The 25,977-nt window shown below is 41.0% G+C and overlaps 1 protein-coding gene across 1 annotated transcript in view; it reads right to left on the bottom strand.

The window, feature by feature from the left end:
• The window catches only part of LOC136877821 (kin of IRRE-like protein 2), a 981,929-nt gene that overhangs the window by 254,749 nt on the left and 701,203 nt on the right, over positions 1 to 25,977 (bottom strand). Inside the window, exon 6 of the mRNA XM_068228754.1 lies at positions 2,447 to 2,707. Coding sequence (XP_068084855.1) covers positions 2,447 to 2,707 — 261 coding nt within the window. The remainder of the gene's footprint in view (positions 1 to 2,446; positions 2,708 to 25,977) is intronic.

Here is a 25,977-nt window from a genome sequence, read left to right as displayed (position 1 = left end):
CGTAGTTATATAGTTTCTGTATTTTTTGAGCTGAAGACGCTTAAATTCACCGCGTATGGTCGAAAATTGCGCATAATCACTATTATGGCCCGTTTTTTTAAACTTCCTTCTTGCCCTCTCTTTTTCTTTTAATTTATCTATTACATCAGAATCGTACCGGCATGGGTACTTCCGCGTGCTAACTATCCGGGACGGTACAGTGTCTTTTATTGCAGCGCGAAGGAAGTAGTAGAAAAGGGTTAACGCCTCGTCGACGGAGGGGGAGTCCTCGATTAAATTCCAGGGACACAACGAAAGGAGATCTCTCATTTGAGGAAAATCTGCCTTAGTCCATGCGAACATTAACTTCCTCTGCGGTACGGGGCGCATAACTCGCGGTAAAGATAGAGTGAATTCTACAGCTTGATGTCGGATGTAATTACCTTTTCCGTCTCAAAGCAGTCCACGTGCCCACAGCATTGATCCGATATTAGAACAAGGTCCAGGAAGTTCTCGTTTCTTGTTGGGAAGTGACACATTTTCTTGAGTCCGAATTCACCGACGATTTCAAGAAGTAAGATGACTTCTGCACATCTTTGTTTTATAACGGGACTAGGATTCCAAGCCAAATGCCTGATGTTAAAGTCTCCGCAAACTACAAGGATATCCTGCGGGTTTAAAACAGCTGTGACGTTGGCCAGTGTTGCTCGAAGATTACTCATCCTAGCAGTCACTTCGTCCGGTGGCAGGTAGCAGCACACTACAAACACAGACCTCCCCGCCAGCTTTGGCCGGGAAACTGGCCTTAGAGCATATTTCACAGCAACCATAATCCCTCCCCCTTTCACATTGCTACTATGGATCTGATGTCTGTCTTGACGAAACACACAGTAATCAATAGACAACAGTTCATTATCACCAACAAAATCATTTAACCAACTTTCAACTATACAAATACAATCTTTGCTGGCGTCACTGAAAGCGAGGTTAAAGTCCGTCAAAGAATTACACATGCTCCCTACATTTTGGTAGAAGAAATTCATACCGCTGTCATGCTGGGGTCCTGGGTTCAGATGTATGTCGCGGGACAAAGCCAATAGAAGCACACAAATCGCTGAACCAGATATCTTGGGGCTAGAGATCGTCTGTTGTTTTCTCGCAGACAGGCCGCCTGGCTGTGACGTCACCAGATACATAGTTAAAGTCAGCACGTGGGCCGAAATACGAAGCTCCGAACCATTCACAAAAGCGTTTTCCCAATGGTTTTCATATTTCACGTCGAAGTCTAGCACATTCTCACCCCGGAGGTAAACTCGAACGGACGTGATACTACATTTGAACATTACTAATAGACAAAATACACGGAGCGATACCAACACACGACTACTCCCGAACGCCATGTTGTTGACACTTTGGGTGAAAGTAGGGGTATGCGTACGAGTGTTATCCTGCAGATGAATACTGAGAATGAATGGCAGCAAAACCGGTTCAATCGCCAGTCTGACGCACAAACCCACTGTCATGCTTCTTGGGGTAACGACGAAATTGCTTCCCATGCCATAACTCCTGCTGTAGGTCCAGTGTGTCGATGCCGCAGACGGCATTATTCCAAGCGCTTACCTTGCCTCCTTACCAACCTACGTCTATCTCTGGTACCAAGACAGAAACGGCTCTCAGCTAAGAATACAACAGATCTCCACTCCTTCCTCCAATGAGATCTAGCTTGACACCACTGAAGTCGCAGATGGCAGTGATTCGGAGTTTATGGAATGAACGCTACGGAATGTCTGGCTCTGAGCTATCACTCAAGTAATTAATTTGTTACTGTTTGCTGTGTCATTCTGGTGCTCTAATGGCTGCTATAGATACAGTACGGTCCACTACAGCAATGCGACGAATACAGCGGTCTTCCCTCTCTGTAGGGCCCTTGTAAGGCCAGACCACGGTCTTCCTGGGACAGTGCCTTCCAGTGACTATTTTGCCAGCACTCTGGGTACATCCCTGCCAAGTCTTCCTGCAATATCGCGGAATATCATGGCCCTACCACACGGCCGCCTTCAAATTCAGTTAGAGCTATGTATACTGCCTTCTTGGTCTCCTTAAAGGCATTTTTGACTCACAACTACATGCCGCCGTCAAAATCTGGCGATGACTAACTATCACGAAGTGTACAGCGCATATTTAATGTAAAGTTGCTTTGCAAAGTTATTTTAACACTACTAGCACCACTCTTCGTCGACTACGCGCAAATTTTAATACGCATCATCTCTGAGATGTCAAAATACGCCTCCCGAATTACATTTATCTAGCACAAGTCCTTCTTGGTTTTGGGATTTCATTTTCCGCCAATGTATTGGGTAACTCCATGTAAGCTCTACAAATGTTACGTGATACTCCAGAGAAGCGAACGGGGTCACCTAGAACTAGCAATATTACCCCTCCCTGATCTGAATTAAGAGGTACTTACATTTGACATCCAGCTGCACAGACAGCGGCTCACTGGTCCCCATGTCGTTCCTCGCTTGACACGTGTACGTGCCAGAATCTCGGCGGCCGATTGGACGGAAACGTAGTGTCTCCTCCAGGCTGGCGATCTCGCTCTGTCCGGCACGACGCCACATGATCGTCGCCGGCGGGTTAGCATCCGCGACACATCTCAGAACCACGTCATCCTTTCCGTCTTCCAGGTCCTTTGTGGGTGCTCCGGACATCCGGACTTCTGGTGGGTCTGTAACAGTGTATATAGTACACTTCTTTTAAAAACGATTCATCAGAAGAACGAACAACGTTATAAGAAGTTATTATGGCTGTAATAATAATAATAATAATAATAATAATAATAATAATAATAATAATAATAATAATAATAATAATAATAATAATAATCACTAAATTCAGCTTTACCCAGTCCGCCCGGCCGATTCTACTGGACCGATTTGCTTCACTATATTTTAATTCTCTTCGGAATTACTTGCCGGTGAATCATCAGGCATTGATAGGTCTATTAGTTCCGTCAACTGTAAGTAATCCTAAAATCAAATCACTAAATGACCACTCCAATTGCAGGAGCGGTCTTACCCTAGCCCGCAATACATTCTGTACTTAGCAGGTTGCTAAGTGATTGACACTTTCATTGATATTAATATGTGGTTTTCATCCTTAGTAATGTGACTGCATGCAGCCATGTGTGATTACTACGTGGGAAGCCAAAGAGTATACACTTCCTCTGATCATGGAAGGATACTATTCTCAGCTAGATACTCTTTGATTCTCTTAAATTCTCCATCTTTTAATTAATATACTCAATGGATGGCAGAACGTTCCTAATAACTTATGTGCTGCTAGGAGGAAACAGTCGACTACGCACACACGAGAATGTATTAAGTCGTTTAGCCTTCTGAATAATAATAATAATAATAATAATAATAATAATAATAATAATAATAATAATAATAATAATAATAATAAAGCTCCCTATCTAAACTCACAATATGGCAAAGGAGGCTGCAGTTTCTAAGACTTTGGAACATGGTCTGAATAATCCTGAATGCTCATCACGGAACACAAATAGAAGAGGCTAAAAATCTATATAGGGAAGGGAATAGTGAAAAGATACTGACGAATATTATTGAACAGTTCTCACTGCATATGTTGCAAATCTAAGTTAATGTGTAAGATACCGAGCTCGATAGCTGCAGTCGCTTAAGTGCGGGCAGTATCCAGTATTCGGGAGACAGTTGGTTCGAACCCCACTGTTGGCAGCCCTGAAAATGGTTTTCCGTGGTTTCCCATTTTCACACCAGGCAAATGCTGGGGCTGTACCTTAATTAAGGCCACGGCCGCTTCCTTCCAACTCCTAGTCCTTCCCTGTCCCATCGTCGCCATAAAACCTATCTGTGTCGGTGCGACGTAAAGCAACTAGCAAAAAAAAAAAAAAAAAAATGTGTAAGATATGATTTTTTTTATCTTGTATTTAATATACAAGAAATACGAGCTGTATTACCACCTGTAACTATAAATATAAGAATAGACATACAGTACAACAGAAAGCGATCACAGTGAAGACTATGATAAAACAATATCTGACAGTGATCCAACCAGAGTGCCTATACGCTTCAGAATGCTTAAGATTAACAACCAGTAAAAATTTCGAAGACATCGAAAAGAAACATTCTAAAGAATCTTTTGATAAAAAAAGTGTGGTGTCACCCATTACGCAGCAACAAATAATTGTACGAAACCTGGGGCAGGATGTGAGACGTCAAACGAAAACAAAGAATTGAAATCTTCGGACACATTTCGAGAACGAACGACGATAGACTCAATAAAAATTCAATCATTTTAACAGGTCCAATAGGAAAGGCAACTCATATGAAGAATCGTTTATTAATACCAGGGAGGACCTGCGAGAAATGAACTTCATGGGAAAAGACGTCCACGATAGAACCGCATTCAAAAACAGGTACAAAACATTCGAGGGGTTCCAGGATCCAGAAACAGTAACCAAGAAGAAATATAATTGGCTGAATGAAAAAAAGTAGTTACAGGCAAGAGAATGAAGGAATACAATCCCCAAGGAAAACTGAAATCATAAAGAGTTTCTTACGTGGTCCATAGCTGGCCAATATCGATAAAACATTATTATCACTTAAAAGCCCATTCTTACCACTAACGATCTTTGTAGGAAAACAAACCAAACTCCAGGGTGCAAAAGGCCCCGATGGATCACGGCCTACCAAGCGACCGCTGCTCAGCCCTAAGGCCTGCAGATTGCGAGGTGTCGTGTGGTCAGCGAGACGAATCCTCTCGGCCGTTATTCTTAGCTTTCTAGACCAGAGTATTTATAAACATCCAGGGAGTAAAAGTATTGTTCCTTGCGTGGAGTTTGAACCACAAAGAACTTGACATTTTATATTAATATCCCATAGATAAATTCACGATTTTATGATTAAAATGGTGTACGATTTATTAATAGAATTGCTATAGACACGCGTTTTTGACGTTCACTAAATCACAGCTAAAATATTCTGTTTCTCTTTAAAATTCTCTTGGAACCTTCATATTTTCGAAAGCACGCGACCGAAAAGGCAGTGGCCTAGATTAATATATAAAATAATGTTCATTATTTACGTTGATAACATTACCATAAAAATTGGAACGAGGCAGTTCGTATGGTTATGAGGGTATTTTAGGGGTTGAAGTAAGGGTCTAAAGAAGAGGATGGATAAGTCAATTGTAAGATCCCAACTAGAGTATGGTTCCAGTGTAAGGGACCCTAACCAGAATTACTTGATACGAGAAATGGAAAAATCCAAAGGAAAACAGCACTCTTAGTTCTTGGTAATTTCCGAGAAAAAAGGTAGTGCTAGAAAAATGTTGCCATTGTAGGGGTGGAAAGAGCTGGGAGTAAGGAGATGAGCTGCTCGACTAAGCGGTATGTTGTAAGAGGTCAATGGAGAGATGGCGTGGAATGACATTAGTAAACGAATGCGCTTGAGCGGAGCTTTAAAGATACGAGAGATATGAAGATAAAATTGGAATTCAAGAGGACACATAAATGTTCTGTTATGGAAATAGGAATTAGGGATTGGAATAATCTATGAATGGAAATGTTCGATCAATCTCCAACTTCTTTGAAATACTTTTCTGGAATAATTTAAAGTTCAATAAAATTGCAACTTCTGTGAAATGATATAAGTAAACTCTAAGTAAGCAACTAACAGGGAACCTGTCACTTGGGCGGTAGCCCTAAATGCAGATAGATCGGTTGATCAAGTCACAGTTGCATGTTTTCACGTAGAAAATATACCGCCTGATGGGTAGACTATTGTGGAAATACATTTTTTATTCAGGATGGGTTTAACGTTTTAAAATTGATATTTTATCTCTAAATTTTAAATATATTTAGACATTTTCAGTGCATGCGTTCTATTTTATCTGGTGGGGACAAAATTCGGTTCGTAGAGCCATTTAGAACGCATAGCCACTTAACGGCGTAGACGGACAAGTTGCCGGCTTAACTCCTGCCATTCCAGTGCAAGGTCACCTGTGTTATCGCTGCTGTAGAGCGGGTTGTAGCCTCACCTGACTGAATACCCATGTTGTACTGTATTAGTTATAATGCGAACGTCTCCACCAATATCTTTTTCACCACAGACGCAGTACTGTACATGTGTTCGGATGGGGCTCCAGTAATGATTTTGGCCATTTTTGGAATTCGGACAATCGGTTCTATCCTCTTTACCTAGTTTTGAGTACGGGAGGAAGGCAATTACATCAGTTTGAAATAAAATATTCCTTCCATTTTAGCTATTTTTATACGTCGGACTGACAGTCAGATATTACGGTGGTAATGGGACAGGACAAGGGTGGGAAGTGACCGTTGCTTTATTAAAGAAGATACTAAGTAAACAATTGGTAGGTAATCTACCATCTTAGTGACAGTCCTAAATGCAGATGAATAAAACAATGTATATCCCCAGAATTTGCCAGGTATGGACATGGGAAAGCATAGAAATCCATCTTCAGGGCTGCTGAGAGTGGGATTCCAACTCACTATCTCCCGAAAGCAAGTTAACAGCTACATGATCTAAAATGCATAATGACGTTATATAATGAATTTATAGATGATTATGTTTTGTTGGGGAATTATGTTTCAAATTTACTTTATTATTACACTATTGTAAGTGATCATTTCCACTAGAATATATCCAAACTGCGATATATTCTTTAATAATAATAATAATAATAATAATAATAATAATAATAATAATAATAATAATAATAATAATAATAATAATAATAAAACTCTCTCGGTTAAATGTATGCTAAACTTGTAAAATGTTGTTTGTACTTACTGATCTATAATCTCCCTTATACCAGATCAATGGTTGATCGCTGCTTTAGAAACAAGACTTAATGGAAAATGAAAGTAAAATTGAATCAAATTGAAATTTAGGACCATTTTGTGCAATGGGAACGTGAAAGAAGGATGTGTTATTAAATAAACTGTGGCGCACAATGACAAAGTACGTTCCGTGAAGGAGGAGCTTTGGGTAAAAAAAGTAGAAGATAATGCAGTTGGAAGATAGCCAGGTTGGCGATAGTGGCTAGCCAAGTGGATGAAGAGACTGTTCCATCGCCGAGGTAATAGAAAACACAGCCAGCTTATCCATGACCACGAACACGTTTAACATATTTATTAGTTAAAATACGTCCGCCTCCGTAGCGTAACGGTTAGTGTTATTAGGTGCCGTCCTCGGGGGCCCGGGTTCGATTCCCGGTACTGCCAGAAATTTAAGAATGGCAGGAGGGCTGGTATGTGGTTGAAATGGTACATGCAGCTCACCTCCAATGGGGGTGTGCCTGAAAAGAGCTGCATCACCTCGGGATGAGGACACGAGTTTACTTTTAATTAAAATATGGTACAGTATTTGTTTATTAATTTGATCGCCACAGTTGTATTTTATTTCTGGTCATATGCATAATATACATCATGCAGGATTCCGACAGAGGTGTGCGCATTATATGGGTTCAAGGACACATAGTATCAGCTCCTGCTGGCCGGTGGAGAACGTTTTCCACTCTTGGTTTTGGGTTAGCATACAGGCATCTGTAAAGTGTTCGCAATTTACATTCAGTTTTTTGTGTATGGTATGTTGTTTTGACACCCAAGCAGTTGTGAAATCATAGTAGACCTACCAATCGAAAATTTCTTCTGTTATTAGGTTTTGCAATGTTATTTGTTTTGTTTCCATTCTGAGAATAAAAAGACGGCAAATAATTGTGAGTTAAGAGGAAACTTTCCACATAAACAGGATAGACAAAACTTTGTTCACAATAACATTTTTCTTTTACATCCCTTTGATAATATTATAAAAGTATTTTGAATATTCCTTTACACTAAGAAACTAATGATGTACCCTGCTTGATAATATTATAACTATTAATACAAAATTAAGGATTTATTGTATTGTTTCTCAAGTCCAACCTCCCAAATGCTGATGTACATGGTTTGCTTGCATTTGTGATCGCACTTTATTCCTCAATTGTACAAAAAGTCGAAGGGCTAAAGGGCCAGGAAATGTTTCAAATTGTGAGTCTAGGATAGCTCAATCAAACTAAAATAACAGCCTAAAATCGCTTGTTTCTTTACTAGTTTTCTTTTTGATTAAAATCCCAGGAAAATTAAGTTATTTACATAATTCTTTCTGAAATGTGTTCCTTGGTTCAATATACTCAGCCTTTTTTGATTTTGGAAAATGACCACGTTGAATGTTGTCATAAGTGCTTAAGTTAAGTGAAACTGTGCATTGACTCACATTAGCGCTGTTAGTGGTACAAAAAGGCAAACTGCTAATCTAATCGACCGGAAGACAATGATCAGGAAAAGGATGGTAATTTTTAGAAATAAGCAAAGAATATATTCTCATACTTTATTATATTTTACTTACTTAAAATTCGTGGCTCATATCCTTAGGATGTTTTCAACATTGAATTGCTTGCCTGATTTATAATATTTCCGATATATTTTTTGTACAAAAGGAAGGTAATTTTCTCCATCTTATCACTAATAAATTCAATAAAGGGAACATACCCAGAAACACAACATTTACTAAGACTACGCTGAATTTGAAAAAAATATACATCACATGCACAGTAGTACACCCAGTTGGCTTATGTGGAGTAGAATGCCGCCTGTCCGACGAGGTCAGTGAACTTCTTTCACTGGGCTATAAGCATCTCACGAGTTGATCACGTCACCATCACCTAGGTTCGGCAAGAAATTAGAATTGTGCCGATTGTGAAGAAAAAGCGAGAGAACCACCTGCCATGGTATGGTCATGCTTTGGTTGAAGCTCTTTGTATAGGCCTAGTCATTAACTCAGCTCTTCACTTTGGAATCAACGGACCGTGTGAAATGGCGTGCGAAGACGTGGACCCTGCACCAGTGGCACAACGCTAAGATGATGATAACTATGGGGGCATAAATGTAACCTGCAGGCTTTTCAGTCTGTGAAACACACAACAATACACTATAACATACCTGTAAAACACACTATTAAACAAAGAACGACATGTTTCGTTCTTAAAAGCGCATCGTCAGGTTCTATAAAGTCACACTCAATATACGGAAATAGTTATGTTTATTTATGTCCGAACACCTAGGAATTTGAAATTTGGAACTTATCTTAACGAAATAGTGTTTTTGTCTCCACTGCAATAAATCACTGTAAGGCGTTTGAAAAACCGTGGCGTATTTGGCTCGAATCCAACCGGCTGGAGTGGAGTTAAAGGATACATTTTCGGTACTTCCTGCACGTCGTAAGGGGCTAATAAGAGGGAAACAGTCAATGAATATGTACTCACTCTCTTGTCTTCCATGCACAAAAACATATCCGTAATTCTACACTTTTCCATGCAGCGGAGAAGACGATTACGAGTGTGAAGTTACTACGTAGGGGTTGGGAACTATAGACGTACTCTACCCGAACTCACAGTCACAACCCTGAGTCAAGAACACCGCACAACACAACGCTTGTACTTCATGCTACAACGGCTTGAAATTACACCACTCTGCAGCTTCCTGCACAGAGGCCACCCGCTGCAACAGATGAGAAAGCGCTCATCGTCACACCCTGGGAGCAGGCAAAGTGTGGCAACTGCAGCCGCGCTGTTTCCTTCCCCGCCCGCCTAGTTTTATAAAAAGTATATATGAAAGGCGACTGTGGCACATTACAAGTCACAACGCGCACATAAACAAACTGAACATACCCACACGCAACCACTATCCCTCACCTCCAAGAGGTCACCTTTAACCCCACCCCTCTCCTTCGAACCATGTTACCAGCATCTCCATCCAACTAATTCAACGAAGGCCCCAAGTTCGTTCTCCTCCACACTCCGACCACAGCAGCCTTCTTCACTTCCTGCTAATAAACTGTTGTGATGCCACCTCACCTGTTGGAAGTCAGCGCGCTACACAGGCAGTCTTCGGCAACACGACGTATTTCCTAGTCAGCACGCTGACGAGACTGTTACGTCAGCCTGCCTACAATATATATAGGCGAGCAGGCGAAAGAGACATCGCTCAAATTAAGATTGTAAGCTTATATAGCCTTCTGCTAGAACTCTTGTCATGATCAACGTAGGCTGTCAATTATAGGGATATTGATTTGCATTGTGTTCTGGCAACGAGATACTTATTTTACACTAGCAGAAGTACCCGTTCTTCGTACGGGTTATCAGAAACTGGCTTTAGTTACTCATACTATCGGTGTGACTGACTTCATTAGATATTTATATCACTGGTGTATTTACTTAAGTACGTAGAAATTATTTGTCATGTTTGGATTTAGAGTGTATCTTCTTCTTCTTCTTTTCATCATGCTGGCCTCTAAATATTAGTTCCTAATTAGCGTCGACCTCTAAGATCTTTTGCTACCATATTTTTCCTTCATTCCCACCTAGATATACCTGCTCCCTTCACAAAGCTGCCGGTTTAGTGTAAGTATACTTTCGCCAGATAGTACCACAAATATAAATATTATTGAATGTATTTGTTTGATCCGACATTTCGTAACTATTACAAATGATCAAGGAAATACGCGATACATAAAAGAAACTACTATAATTATAGAGAATTATAATTCTCAGGGCTTGTCACTCATCTCGCACATCATATAATGAATCTGAGTATGAATGTTGAGAAATTGTTTCAAGTCATGGACGCACCATCTTGACAATCGTGTACAGTATATAGGTCGTTTTCATGGTTACAATGATCGTAAAAGTGGATCAAAATATCGGCACTAATAACATCAGTGATCGTACTACTCCATGATTTGATAGAAAATAGTTTAAACCATAGGTAAGAGACTCCGCAAAATGCTGAAACCTAAGCTAGTACGTAAAAACGGAGGCCCGTCGGCAACCGCTGGTCGCTGTACTACGGAGATCTCCGGGGCTATTATTTTTATATTTCACTCCCTTTCCATCCCCGCCCAAAGGAGTGCTATGAGCGTCTTACACATCAGTTTATCTTTCCAGATAGTAAGTCACATGTGTATCAGTTTTCGTTGGCAGCTATGCCCAAATGTACATGCATAATCTCGCTGCTGTAGAATCCTGGAGCTGACGTTGCAAACGGCCGTTCGTTTCTTTATCCGATTCCTACAGCAGGGGTAGTGTGGTTCCAATATCTCAACAACGGTTGGTTTTAGGGCCTTAAAGCATGGTTTTCGGGCCCGAAGGGTTTACCGAGTTTTGTTCTTTGCGTCAAGGGGCTTAAAATGAGCTTTTTCTCGTCCTTGTACGACAAATTCGATTTCGCCTATATTAGCCTATTATTTTAATATTTTGATATCTCCCCCGTCGCCCACCTCGAATTGTTTTCAAAATGAAATACAGCCCATGTTACTCACTGGCAATGTAGCTTTCTATAGGTGAAGTAATTATTAAGATCGGTTCAGTACCGTAGTGTTTGAGTCTATCCGTTACTAACAAATATACAAATTTTTCCTCTTGATAATATTAGTATAGAAGTATAGATTACATCCCTAGACATACGGTTGCCGTCAGGAAGGGCATCCAGCCGTAAAACTGGATTTAATCCACATGTGCGACACAGTTCGCACCCGCAACCTCACAGGTGTGGGTAAAGCAATATAAGAAGAAGATACTCATTTTTAAAAATTCACCCGCTTTTTTATTCTTTACGCCCCCTTAAGTGGATTTTCTGAAAAAAGTGTGTTCATTTTTAAAGGAGATTCCATGTACCAATTTTATAGTCTGTAACATCTTCATTTTTGAGATATATGTATCCTTATATAAATAATTCAACTCCTTCCTCGCTTTCTTTCACCCCCCCCCCCCCCCTTAAGTGGATTTTATGAAAACGAATATTTGTGTTCTTTTATTTTTAAAGGGGATTCTAAATATCATGTTTCATGTCTGTAACATGTTAAGTTTTTGATTTATTGTAGATAATTTCGCTGCTGTAGAATCCTTGAGCTGACTTTGCCATTGTTACGCCAGTTCATTACTTTATCCGATTCCTAGAGCAGGGGTAGAGTGGTGCCAATATCTCCGGAACGGTTGGTTTTAGGGCCTTAAAACATGGTTTTCGGGCCCGTAGGGCTGACTGAGTTTTGTTCTTTGCGCCAAGAGGGTTAAATTGAGCTTTGTCTCGTCCTTATACGACATTTCGATATTTTGCCTATATTAGCCTATTATTTTTATATCTCCCCCCGTGCCCCACCTCGAATTGTTTTGAAAATAAAATACAACCCATGTTACTCACTTGCAATGTAGCTTTCTATAGGTGAAGTAATTTTTAAAACCGGTTCAATAGTTTTTGAGTCTATTAGTTACAAACAAGCAAATTTTTCCTCTTTATAACATTAGTATAGATATTAGGTTAGATTATATATATATAATTTTTCCAAGACATCCTCAAGCTTATTCAGATTATGGATTTAATGTACATTGAACAAAAGAAGCAAGTTAGAGAGAATTTTATTTTGTACAGAGTAAAAAAGATTCAACAATAAACATTTTTTTGTGTTGTACAAATCTGCTTTTTTGTACACGACACAAACCTCCTAGCCAAGCACAGTAATTAAGCGAAGAATCCGCGACGTGATGCCGGAATACCAACCTACGCTTCTGATTTAATTCCATTGCTTAAGTGAGAGTTATGGCACATTGGGCATGGTCACTACATGGAAGGTTCGATTCCGACATTTTCAAAACATTTTTATTAAACTCATGACTCAAAATTCCAATATGTCTATTACCATCAACCATAGGTCTTTCTAAAAACTCAATGTTACTAAATTACTGTACGTTAATTCTTAAATTCCTTATCACACATTCCCTTGGATAAACTGCAGTCAGCCATGAGTAGTCATTCCAAATGTGCTATAGCAGAGGCGTGCTTAATAAAATTAAAAACTGAACAAAACAATCTAATGCAGATACTAGAATTGTTATTGTTATTAATATCAACCCATGTATACTTATAATTCTTACACTTATTTACTTGAGAGAACCAGATGAGGAGCGTAATTTAGCGCACCGGAATCGGATACCGAACACAGGCATCCCCCTCCTTCGGTGGCGTGGGACATCAAATTTCGCGGGGGGTGGGGTGGGGTGGGTGTCTATAGCGTTTCATATTGGAATAGATGTATTTTATGTCAATAATCATCCAAGTGATGACGATGATAATGACGAATTACACACTTGTTGAGAGCAAAACTAACTTCACCCATCAATATTCTGTGATTGACCGTATCGGCTAATACAGGGGCATCGGGGAAACTAATTTTCCAAGTTAAAAAGTCACTGAATGATGGTAATTAAATCTAGTATTTGAAGAATAATCACTGGAGAGCGTGGACTCGAATACTAACCTTCTCATTACAGAGTGATGGATTGAATTATTTCTTGGGATGTAATCCCATTTCCCTGTCTCGAACACAAATCAATCTCACTGCAATCTCATTAGCGGTAGAACAGAATGCTGTCAATCAAATGAATAAATTTTAGGCTCTGGGGCAAACTCACACACCTCTCTGAGTGTCCACGCTCCACAGCTCGTACATACAGAGTGGAGTGGATATGAATTAATTGAGGAGAATATTTCATGAGGTGAGAGGAATAAAATATTAACTCCAACATTTGTAAAGATGTTTAATAACAATCCTTGAAGTGCTAAAAAATAAAATAACGTTTTAACATGTGCTACTATATCTGTATATTGGACTACGTATGAGAAAGGTGTATCTACAACTTGTATAACAATTTATGAATATTATTTCCGGTCCTTTGTTAGTATATATGTACGGGTTTGTATGTACTGTATGTATGGTTATCAGTGAGAAGGCTCAATGGATCCTCAGTCCGGCTCCATGGCTAAATGGTTAGCGTGCTGGCCTTTGGTCACAGGGGACCTGAGTTCTATTCCCGGAAAGGTCGGGAATTTTAACCTTAATTGGTTAATTTCGCTGGCATGGGGGCTGGACGTATGTGTCGTCTTCATCATCATTTCATCCTCCTCACGATGCGCACGTCGCCTACGGGCGTTAAATCAAAAGACATGCATCTGGCGAGCCGAACGTGTCCTCGGACACTCCCGGCACTAAAAGCCATACGCCATTTCATTTCATTTCATTTCATTGGATCCTCAATAAATCCGTCATTGGCTGTTATACAGATTTTAACAATTCGACTTGATGCGGGATTGACCCTTGTTAACGAATATCACAGAAGATGTCGGAAATGGCCTCATATGAAGAAATTAAAAAACTGAGGATCCACAAATACTGACTCCACTTTACTCCGAAACCACCGTCAGAACGTAACACGCGAAGGTTCATCTGGACGCTTTAACGCATGCGCAACAGTAAATTTGTAAGGATCCAGGTCTTGTTTCGACACGGCGATCTCTTAGTTCCCACTTGTACAGATGAATGGCGTTCAGATTTCGTCGGACTTCGTTCCAGGATTTCCTTCACTCGAGCAATGTTTTCTGGTATTCAAACTCTTTTTGGATAGTTACGGGTTTTAATCGCTACAAAACCCGTTTCGCGTCATTTTGCCACTGAGTTTACATTGCGGACTTTACTGGAAGGTTTGATAAAACACTCGACATTGAACATGCGTTATTTTATCGTGCGTTCAACTGGTCACTAAATACATCTAATCCTCTCACTCATTCACACATGACACAGCGACGTATTCGGGAGATGCGCGCGCTCAGACATGTGACAGAAATCGATTGGTGCATCAAAATCACGGTTTCCAGCCTTTCCTGTGATGGGCAGTTCTCCTGTTTATTAACAAGGGTCAATTCCGCTTCATTCTTATAAATATTTTTCTGGTCAGTTTTATTTTGTCCACACAGTGGGTAGCCTGGGCTTTGTGAAAGCAGCGTACTACAGAAAATATGAGAGAGATATTCTACCGTTCCTTTCCTTGCAGAGTCAGATGGTGATAATGCATGTTTGTCTGCCGAGCTCACAGAAATAAATACATCAACCGACCATATGAGGACACTTTCACAACAATAACAATAGGAACTGGCTGTGTAAAGAATGATATTACCGGAATTGCTCATATAGTTCTTGCAATTTGTTCGTTAACGACCGGCACGCTTTTGAAGACTAGCTGGCCGGCTGTGTTTACATTCCTTGTCTGCACTGTGCTGATATGTCCCCAACTCTCCCGTTTATCTATACTAAGGCCCATGAGAATTCGAATGTGACGTTTAGCGCCACCGGCGAGAAAAAGTTGACTAACGCTGCTCGAAAATGGTCTGTTGCTATGGGAACGATAACAGCAATGCCACATCTATAGAAGCTATTACCACGTGGGTTGGCTTGCTATTACTCGCTTTTGTGATATCTTTCGGAGTTGTACTGTGTCAGTTGTAGCTACTTTATGCATTTACGTGATTGTTTCCAGAATAAAAATGTCATTGTTTTTTGTAAGTAAATCAATAGCTAGTTGTTCAGTACTATTCTGTATTTAACATGTGAATTTGTTGAGGCTATTGTCAGGAACTGATGACTTTGTTAGTGATTATCAAATCTCATATTTATCGGCAATGACGTGTCCTGTCTTAAATTCTGGAATTATTAGCACGAGCCTCCACAGCCTCCACATACACTGCCATCCGATACCAGTATTCCCGGTTTCGTAGCATCACAGAATTTTTTTTATCTGGTGTTAGTTCTTCCAATTCAGTTTAAACACATCTTCTCTTTATCATCTAATGGTCGCACACAAAGAAGGTCTGAAGTACATCATGGATGTACGGGTCAACGTTTATTGAATTGCATTAGGCCTACATGTTATATTAAACACTCAGCCTGTATGAAAGGGTGACATGTCGCAGAAGAAGGTAACTATGACAACGCAGCGTACTTCGTAGGAAGACTCCATCTGTCGTGGGTCCAACTGTAGTTAACCTCTGAGAGCGAGCAGCGAGACTGGACAGAACTGCGTGCAGCTGTGCAACACTGGAGACCTGACAAGGAAGCCGACTTCAGGACCGGCTTACTTTTGAAATACTCCACGCTGACTGTCACTGAGAAAGAAAGCATGTTATAATTCAGATCAGAGAATAAAAAAGAACTACTACTCACTTTCAAATATTTTGATGTTTTGATATTAACGCTCACTTACTTTTACACTATTACGGAATTCCTCTCCTCAAGGAAAATCGAATATTGACATCAACCATTTTTTGGTATTTTAACAAGCATATGTTCTTTTGGCAAGCGGAGGGCGCTCTCTTGGATCAGCGTCATGAATTTACCCACACCACTGTAACCACGGTAACCAGTGCTCGTCATTTATGCATACTAGGTCACTAGCGAATGATTTCTTTCTGTAACTAAAGGCTTGAGAAAATATCGCATCAAGTGAACCCCACTCTCCCCCATAGCCCAGAATAAAAATATTCAACAGGCCGAAGAAGCAAACCCAGGGCTTTGGAATAAGAGACAGGCACACTAACTCTACACCACATGGTTTAATAATATCAATAACAACAATAATAATAATATTTTGTACAGGGGACTGTGGAAAATCTTCAAAAGACACTTGTGAAGGGTCCGAACTCCATAAGTGTGTGTGGGATTCTTACCCACTAAAAACCACGCACCCTTTTCCCACGATGTGTATCATCAACCCGGAACTGTTCTTGCATTACTTCAAGGTGGTGTTGTGCTTCAGGCTTATAGACTTCTTCTTTCTTTATTTCTCCCATACGGACGTTCGCACACTTCCAAATCCTTCTTTTTCTGAGGAAGGACATCCTCCACGTACACTGCCATCCGATACCAGGATTCCCGGTTTCGTAACATCACAGAAATAATATTATCTGGTGTTAGTTTTTCCAATTCAGTTTACACACATCTTCTCTTTATCATCCAATGGTCGCACACAAAGAAGATCTGAAGTACATCATGGATGTCGTCACAGAATATGCATGCTGCATCACTCGCTCTGCCCACTCTATGCAGGAATTTTCGGAAATATACCTGTCCTGTTTGACGCTGTGGGAGGTAATTGTTGACTTCACCGTGAACCTTTTCCTCCCAGATATCCAAGCATGGAATCAGTCGCCTGGTCCATTTGCCCTGAGGATCACTTTCCCATATGAGTTGCTATCGCCTCATCCGTTGACTGAAGGCACGCTTCTTTGCACATTTCTTTTCCAGCTCTCCTTGGGTACGCCAGATTTCTTGTCGCTCCAATGCAACTAAATATATTGGGGCTATTGCTGCCACCGTGAGGACTGGAGGTTCAAAAACCTTGCGGTATGCACATGCAATACGTAAAGCTGCTCTCCGTTGTACAGGAGCTATTCTTTTCCGATCCCAAACAAATCTCAAGGATTTAGCCCAGATTTAAGAGCCATACAGGAACACTCACTGAACTGTCGACATGCGAAGACGTCGTTTACTGGATTTCGGACCTTTAATATTTCCCATCAGCTTACTAAGTTCAGTCATGTATTTTACTTCCTTATTTGTCGTTCTCTGAATATGATTCTAGAATGTGAGCTTGGAGTCAAGTGTCACTCCTGCTCGTAGAAGTTTCAATCACTAACTCTCCAACAGTAATTGGCATAAGAGTCTCGATCCTTTCCCTCGTCAGAAGAATTATCTTCGTTTTGAGTTCTGCTAGTGTTAAGCTGTGACTCATCATCCTTTCTCTTATGCGCCGCAGCACCTGGTTCAGTTTGATTTGAGCCATCTCAACATTACGAGCCACTATCAAGACAGCAACATCATCGGCGTAGCCCACAAGTTTCGTATCCTCTGGCATCTCCAAACGTAACAAGCCATCATAAATGATGTTCCAAAGATCTGGGCCAAGGATAGATCCCTGCGCTGCACCAGCCGTCAGTCGTTTTGTCTTTCGTCCGTCTTCCGTATCACACAGCAGAGTGTGATCCTTGAAGTAGTCTCTCATTATGCGCATAAGATACTGTGGTAGCTTGAAAGTTTCTTCAAGAGCTTCCCACATGTCGCTCCATCTTGCCGAGTTGAAACCATGTTTCACATCCAGGGTCACAAGAAGGGTCAATTTACGGGAATGGTGATTGCCCATTTGTGCTCATTCAGCTGTATTCACCACCTCCCACACCGCATCCATCATCGAGTGCCCTCTCTGAAATCCATGCGGGTGGACAGATAAATCCCCCGCTAGCTGAACTTCTGAGAGAATTCTGGGCTGGGGAAGTTTCTCCAGGCCTTTTTCAGCTGTGTCCAACATACATAAAGGTCTATAACCACCAGGTTTTCCTTTGCTGATCAAAACCAATCGGGCCATATTCCATCGGGGCTAGAAACACCCGCTTGAAGGTAGTGATTGTACATATTCAGCAACAGTTCTGGACAGAGTTCTGATATTATCTTTAGCACTTCTGCAGGTATACCCTCCGGTACGGGAGTCTTCTTGTTTCTAAGAGAGCTAATAGCTCTATTCAGCTCTTCTACTGTGAAGACGGGTATAACATCCAGTTCCTTTTCATCGTCACAGTCAATCACCTAAATAATAATAATAATAATAATAATAATAATAATAATAATAATAATAATAATAATAATAATAATAATAATAATATCAAAACAGCACCAAGACGGATGACAGTTGAGAAAGTGGAGAAATTCAAATATCTGGGGGAGTGGATAGACAATAATCTGTCACAGAGAGAGGCACTGTTATCGAGAATCAACAAGATGAACTTGGCGTATAAACTAACTAAGAACACTTACAACAAGAAGAATATCTCGATCAATACAAACCTCAGACGCTGCCAGACAGTGATCCACCCGAAGGCTTTACATGCACTGAAAGTTTGAACGCGATGAAAACATGATTCGTCAAGAAGTTGGAACTAGTGGAGAGAAAGATTTTTAGGAATATACTGGGATCCCAAAGAACAGAGGATGGATCATAGAGAAAGAAATGAAACCAAGAATTAAATCTGAAGATGGAGAACATCTCAGATACCATCCCGAAGAGGAGAGCCGTGTTATTCAGACATGTCTACAGAATGATCCTGGGAAGATTGACCAATCAGATAGTAAGACTTTTTGAGACCAGGAAACCTACAGTGCGATGGTACCAGGAGATGAAGAAGGATCTGGAAGAAATTGGAACATAAGGAACGGAAATCAGAAATATGGATGCTTATAAGTCAAGAATCATGGTCACAAAGAGGTTTCAAGGAAACATCCGATCCCGTACCCAAGCGCCGTGAGCCGAAGAAAGGAGTAGTTTGTAGAGTGAAAGGATGAAGGAGAACTGGGCGAGGATTAAAGCCCGGAAACAGATGAAGCTGAATTCGAATCAACGTGATACATAGCCAGCCAAAACTAAAATAATAATAATAACAATAATAATAATAATAATAATAATAATAATAATAATAATAATAATAATAATATCTACGAGGTTTTAGGAAGTCTTTTATTTCCTCACAATTCATGAACCTTGTCGATTTTTTGTGGATGCACACATTTTCTTTCGATTTATCGGAACTCCCGTGGGTAAGCCAAATGATACATTATCTGTACCCCCTCCACGTGATTCGAGGCTACTAAAAGGGGAACATGCAAATATTCCGTACTCGCTCTCACTTCTTCTAAGAGCAAAAACATATCCACGAACCTATGCTTTTCCTGCATCGCGAAAATGAGATTGTATTGAGCTCTTTTCAACAAAACAAATTAGACCGAAATTCTTACAAAGAGACCTTACCAACGCATCCACAGCGATATGATCTATTTTCAGTATCCGCGCACTTCATGGCGAAGACACAAATTGCAAGGCGTAACTCCCATCCACCGCCTCTGTGGTGTAGTGGTTAGTGTGATTAGTAGCCACCCCCGGAGGCCTGGGTTCGATTCCCGGCTCGGCCACGAAATTTGAAAAGTGGTACGAGGGCTCGAACGGGGTCCGCTCAGCCTCGGGAGGTCAACTGAGTAGAGGTGGGTTCGATTCCCATCTCAGCCATCCTGAAAGTGGTTTTCCGTAGTTTTCTACTTCTCCTCCAGGCAAATGCCGAGTTGGTACTTAAGGCCACGGCCGCTTCCTTTCCTCTTCTTTGTCTCTCCCTTCCACTCTTCCCATCCCCACGAAGGCCCCTCTTCCGCATAGCAGGTGAGGCCACCTGGGCGAGATCCTGGTCATCCTCCCTAGTTGTATCCCTCGACCCAATGTCTCATGCTCCAGGAAACTGCCCTTGAGGCGGTAGAGGTGGGATCCCTCGCTGGGTGGGGGAAAATCCAACCCTAGATTGTGAACAGAAAGAAAGAGAGAAAGAAAGAAAGAAACTTCCATCCAGTTTCGAGAAAATGGATTTTTTCAATATTGTGGGAGTGCTACACAAGACTAGCTTGCGACACATTCCCTCAACGAACGTGCAGCGCAGCAACCAAAATCTTCTCTTCGCACGTCGTGATTCACGGATAAAGTCTAGTGTTTTCATGGAGTTGTTTTAACGTTCAGTTTGTACGTTACTTGATTTACAAACGTGCTAACGTGCAAAAAACTGTTTGTACCACTATTGGTTAATAGTGATGCGCGAATTGTCATCTGCTTCTCTGTAGGAAACTGGATGTTACGTGCTGAAAATATGGCCGGCTCCACGGTGTAGAGGTGGCGTGCTTGCCTTTTACCGGGAGGCTCCGGCTTCGATTCCCGGCCAGGTCAGAAATTTTTACCTGGATATGAAGGATAGTTCAAGGTTCACTCAGCCTACGTGATTACAAATGAGGAGCTATCTGACGGTGAGATAGCGGTCTCGGTCTAGAAAGCCAAGAATAACGGCCGAGAGGACCACCGTGATGACCACACGACACCTCAGAATCTGATTATGATGACGATAATATTTCTTGTTTAAAGGGTCTAAGAGCTAGGTCATCGGCCCTAATGGCACGAGTTGAACGAAATGAAAATTACAACTTCAAAACGTATCCACTGACTGGAATCTCAAAAGAATGTTGATGAAAAAATGATCGAGAAAGGAAAACAATTAGTGGATCCAGTTCATAATGCCTTGATTAGTGGGATGAAACTTAGTATCTAAAGGGGCCTGAAATTTAGGTAACCGGCCCATCATAATGGTACTAACCACTGGTAAAGCAGAACCATGGTGTTCCTCCTGTAGTGGTACTAATCACAGGTGTATCACACATTATAGTTACGCCCACAGGCAACAAAAACCCATGGTGTTCCTCACATAATGGTACTGCTCTCAGGCAACGCAGACGCATAGTTTTACTCACATAGTGGTACTAATCACGGGTCCCGGCCAAACCAGTGGTGTTTCTTACATAGCAGTACTAATAACGGGCAACGTCGACCCATGGTGTTTCTCATAAAGTGGCACTACTCATAGGTAACGCAGACCAATTCTGAACACAGTGGAACACACTAGTGGAATACACACGATGACATCGCAAGCAACGCCCAGACCCGTAGTGTTCCTCGCATAATAGTACGGTTCCTATGTAACGTAGACTGATGGTTTTCGTCGCAAGGTGGTAATAGTTGCAAGTAACCTCGACCCATGGTATTCCGCACTTAATGGTACTAATCACAAGTAGTCTCATGGTTCTAGTAGTATCAACCCTGGGTCGCCCCTTTTAGTCGCCTCTTACGACGGGCAGGGAATACCGTGGGTGTACTATTCGTCTGCGTCCCCCACCCACAGGAGGTACCTCATAATCAGTAAGGCCTTCGGGCTGAGGAGTGGTCACTTGGTAGGCCATGGCACTTCGGGGCTGTTGTGGGATGGGGTTTGTTTTTTTAACGTCGTATGGCGTGGAGTGTTGAATGTGCTTACCTCCGCCCTAAAAGAACCCGACAAGTTCTACCGGGCTTGAACTCAGGATGTTGGGGCCTGACGGTCCGTACTCTAGCCGTTATCCATAGACGGAGCTAACCACTGTATTCCGCCCTTGAGAACGGAAATAACTACGTCAAGTCCACTTTTACGGTACAAGAAAACTGTTCATTACTTTGCAAGTCGTGCCTGAGGAAGTTCCTTGATGATAAATTACTGCAGCACGTCGCTTTAATTGTAAGCGTCTCTGATAGAGCTTAATTTATGTGCCTTCTACTTTATTATCGGCCAGATGGTAACTATAACATGAACCTTAATGAACGTCATACGCGGAATTCCATGGAATTTAATAATATATTATACTTCAGTCCTTCCTGAACACCAGTACGCACTAACCGCCTCAGCAGGCAAAACTGAGAATGAACTTCATTAATTTTCGTAGGATAATGATGGTTTAAAGGTCAGAGGTACATTTAAACAGATATTCCCTGGGACAAATTTAGATATTTTTTGTTGTGAATTAAGAATCAGGATGATTTAATTATTATTTCATTTACACATTTGGAGCTTTAGAACTCAACGCCAAGGTGCACCGTTTACAGGTCTGAGATTCGAATCTTGGGGATGCCAGTGGATATTGTTAGACTGAATGTTCTCTAGGTTTTTTAAAAAGATTATATTTGTTCGTGGCGTCGGCCACCATATGATATGAACCTGCGTGTACGTGGAATTGCGGAAGTGTAGAGTGTTGAATGTGAGGAAAGGAACGTTAAGGACGACACAAACACCCAAACACCAGGCCAGGCATATTAATCATTTACAATAAAAAAAACCCTGACCCGGCCGGGAATCGAACCCGTGGCTGCCGGTTGACAGGCGGACATGTTGTCCCTTACATCCCCGGGCCGGACTTCTCTACGTTTACTATTGTCTATCCAGGGCAACTTTTCTGGGAGAAAAGGTGCCGGCACTCACTATGTAGGCCTAGGTGCTGCTGCAACAACTTGCACACTTCGATCACAAACCCCAGTATACTTCTTGTAGATATCCACTCCTTTCTCTCCCAGAAGGCTTCTTTCTTTCTTTCTTTCTTTCTTTCTTTCTTTGGGAAGGGTCCAACGATCTAGTCAGTCGTCATGAGATTCTGTTTTCTTTTGACCCCATGAATCTTCTGTCTTTCTGTGATCCTCTTCTTCACGTACATTTTTGGAGCTAGTTATATGCTTTACAGGATCACAACTAGATCTGACAATTTCTACTACTTCAGTCTTCCTTATTTTGCTCACTGACATGAAGTAACTACTTATTTTACTCATTTTGAACAATGATTACAGTGATTTAATTTACCGTAGATTTATTCAAAACTGACGCGAACACCTGAATGTTGCAGAGCAGATAGAGAACTGATGGTTTGATATTGGAAACAATAATCAAGAGACCTGCACCTGGCGAGCCGAACATGTCTTCGGACACTCCCGGTACTAAAAGCCATACGCCATTTCATTTCATTGGAAACAATCAGGTACTGAAAAATTTCGTGTTTCCTGGCTGAGTTACCAGTCCATGAAGCCTATGAAACATATAAACACGGTACCAACTTGCGAGAATGGAAACTGAAAATAAAAATACAATTAGTGAACACAGTAATATCTGGAATAATTGTAACACATTTCTCTCTCTCAAAAAATCGAAGTTTTGTTTTAAAAACTTGGGAATAAAAAGCTGCCGATAATGTGCACCGTTGCGAACCAGCAGAAAAAGCACTGACAATTAGTCTTTCTTTCACGCTGAACCGTTTTTTTTTCTATGTGCCCTACACAAAGTTTGCCTGACTTTCGTATATGTTGCAGTATTATCTAACAAGGTGACTGGTGAACCTGTTCTGGATGCGAGGTAATTAGTATTCTCAGGCACCTAAAATCAACTAGGGGATGCCTGGCTGAGGCGGTAAAGGCGTGCTCGGTTCACCCGGAAAGACGTGGGTTCGAATCCCCGTCAGGAAGTCGTAAAATTTAAGAAATGAGATTTCCACTTCCGGAGGTGCATATGGCCTTGAGGTTCACTCAGTGTACACCAGAAATGAGTACTAGGTTAATTTCTGGGGTCAAAGGCGGCCGGGCGTAGAGCTAACCTCTCTACCCCATCAAGTGCCGGGGTAGTGGAAGCCTTTACCTTCCACCCCTCCAAGGGCCTTCATGGCCTGTAAGGAGAAGACTTTACTTTACCTAAAATCAACTAGGAATACGGTCACCTTAAACAGTCTGTCCATCGAAAAGCTATCCCGATCCCCGGTCCCAAAATTTACATATGGTGTACTCTAAGTGATGGCATGAAAAATCGCGGATTTCAGACGACCATGGGGTATAAAATTAGTGACTTACAGCTAGTTAAAGCCACTCACTTTGGCATAAATCAGGTAAATAGAAGACATTTTATTATGACAAAGAAGAAATCCATATCTGAATGGACTAATTTGAAAGTTTAAATTTTCTTACACAACAGGTGTATTAAAAACAATCCAAGGTGCTCCATTGTTTTGCGATCACATTTTTCACTCATACAAACACTTGAATTGGTGTATGTTGCAGTACGGTGGTTTTGCAGCCACTTCTTCATTTATTTCTCAAGCTTCAATCGTTCAACTTGTGAGGAATTTGAATGTATGAACATTAGGCTGGAGATATAAACAACGAACGAACGAACAGTGACGACCTTAAATAAGTGATGTTCACGATTACGAGCGCACCTGGAAAGTTAGAACCGACGGACTGCATTTACCGCAAAATATTAGAAATCACTACCGCAGATTTAAAGTGTAAAACAGATTACCTTTAGAACTGGTAGCGCAGCGCACTGCTTGCCTGGTGGAACACTTGTCCTACAGTGAGAACCGATGTGTAATTCTTTTTATGTACTCCCGTAACGACAATTCACGACGTTGATATATCCCACAATTCAGTAGCAACACGATGATTTTCACTGTCGCGTCTATTTTTTTTTGTAATGCACCGTGTTAAAGCAGAGATGATTTCACTTTGCAGTTGCTTTAAAGCTTCCGTAAGCTCGTGGATAGAAGGTTGGGATTTGTAAAATTGTTGTTTTAAATATCTTTGAAACGACCCTCAACAATTGTGGCTCTGATTTCATATGTTGGTATACTAGCCCATACATTAGGGAAAATTTAGCATGTTCACTTACATAGTTTTGAAGTACATAGTCCACAAAAAATGAAATTATTGTGATTAGCAGCAATACTATGCAACTCTACGAACACATCCCCGACAATACTTGGTGGAAGAACTATTTTGCGATAGTGAAAAAGTATTTTGATCGGAAATAAAAACGAATTCTTGTAGAGTTTATGATAAATTTTTGCGCATTTGACATCCAGCAGTTAAAACTCACTGACAGAACGGCGAAATTCAAAAGGAAAAAAAGAAGGAAAGAAACCAAAGTGGAAAGTATTCGCAAGAAATGAGAAGCCATACTCTAATGAGTGGGATTAAGCGGAGGATATAAAACGTATACCCGCGTGTACCCTCAACTACAGCCCTCTACTCGGTGACATCTTCGGAACGTCTGGAACGTACCTGTTATCTGCCATTCAGAGGGGCAATTTTAGTTGCAATTTCCCGTCTAGAAAGCCAAAAATAACGGCCGAGGGAATTTTTTGTGCTGACCATAAGTCACCTAGTGATTTGCAGGGCTTGTAGCTGAGCAGTAGTCAGTGAGAAGGCCAAGGTCCGTCAGGACTATAGCTCCATGTTATTCGGCAGTCGTACTGTATTTTCGTGATCTGACCTGTATACTGACAGGCATTCATGAATAGATAATTTTGTAACCTTTATCTAAGTCCATATTGTTCAAGATTTTATTTGTTTGTTTAGCCTCTCAAGGTACATGTGCTAAAATTTAGATTTATCAAACAAAATTTCATTTTTTGTGGAAGAAGGCTGAAATTTCTACACATTGATTCTTTTTGAGACAGATATGTATTTTTCTGTGCACACAAAGAAAGCAATGATATAAACATTTATTTTAAGACACGAGACAGCCATTGCATCCGTGGGATGAAATAATTAGCACTTTCACTTAGCCACGCACATCTAGATCTCACTCAAGGTTGC

This window comes from Anabrus simplex, chromosome 7, assembly GCF_040414725.1.
Source record: "Anabrus simplex isolate iqAnaSimp1 chromosome 7, ASM4041472v1, whole genome shotgun sequence".
NCBI classification, from domain to species: Eukaryota; Metazoa; Arthropoda; class Insecta; order Orthoptera; family Tettigoniidae; genus Anabrus; species Anabrus simplex.
Note: the sequence above shows the minus strand (reverse complement) of the source record. Positions and strands in the feature narration are given on the sequence as shown.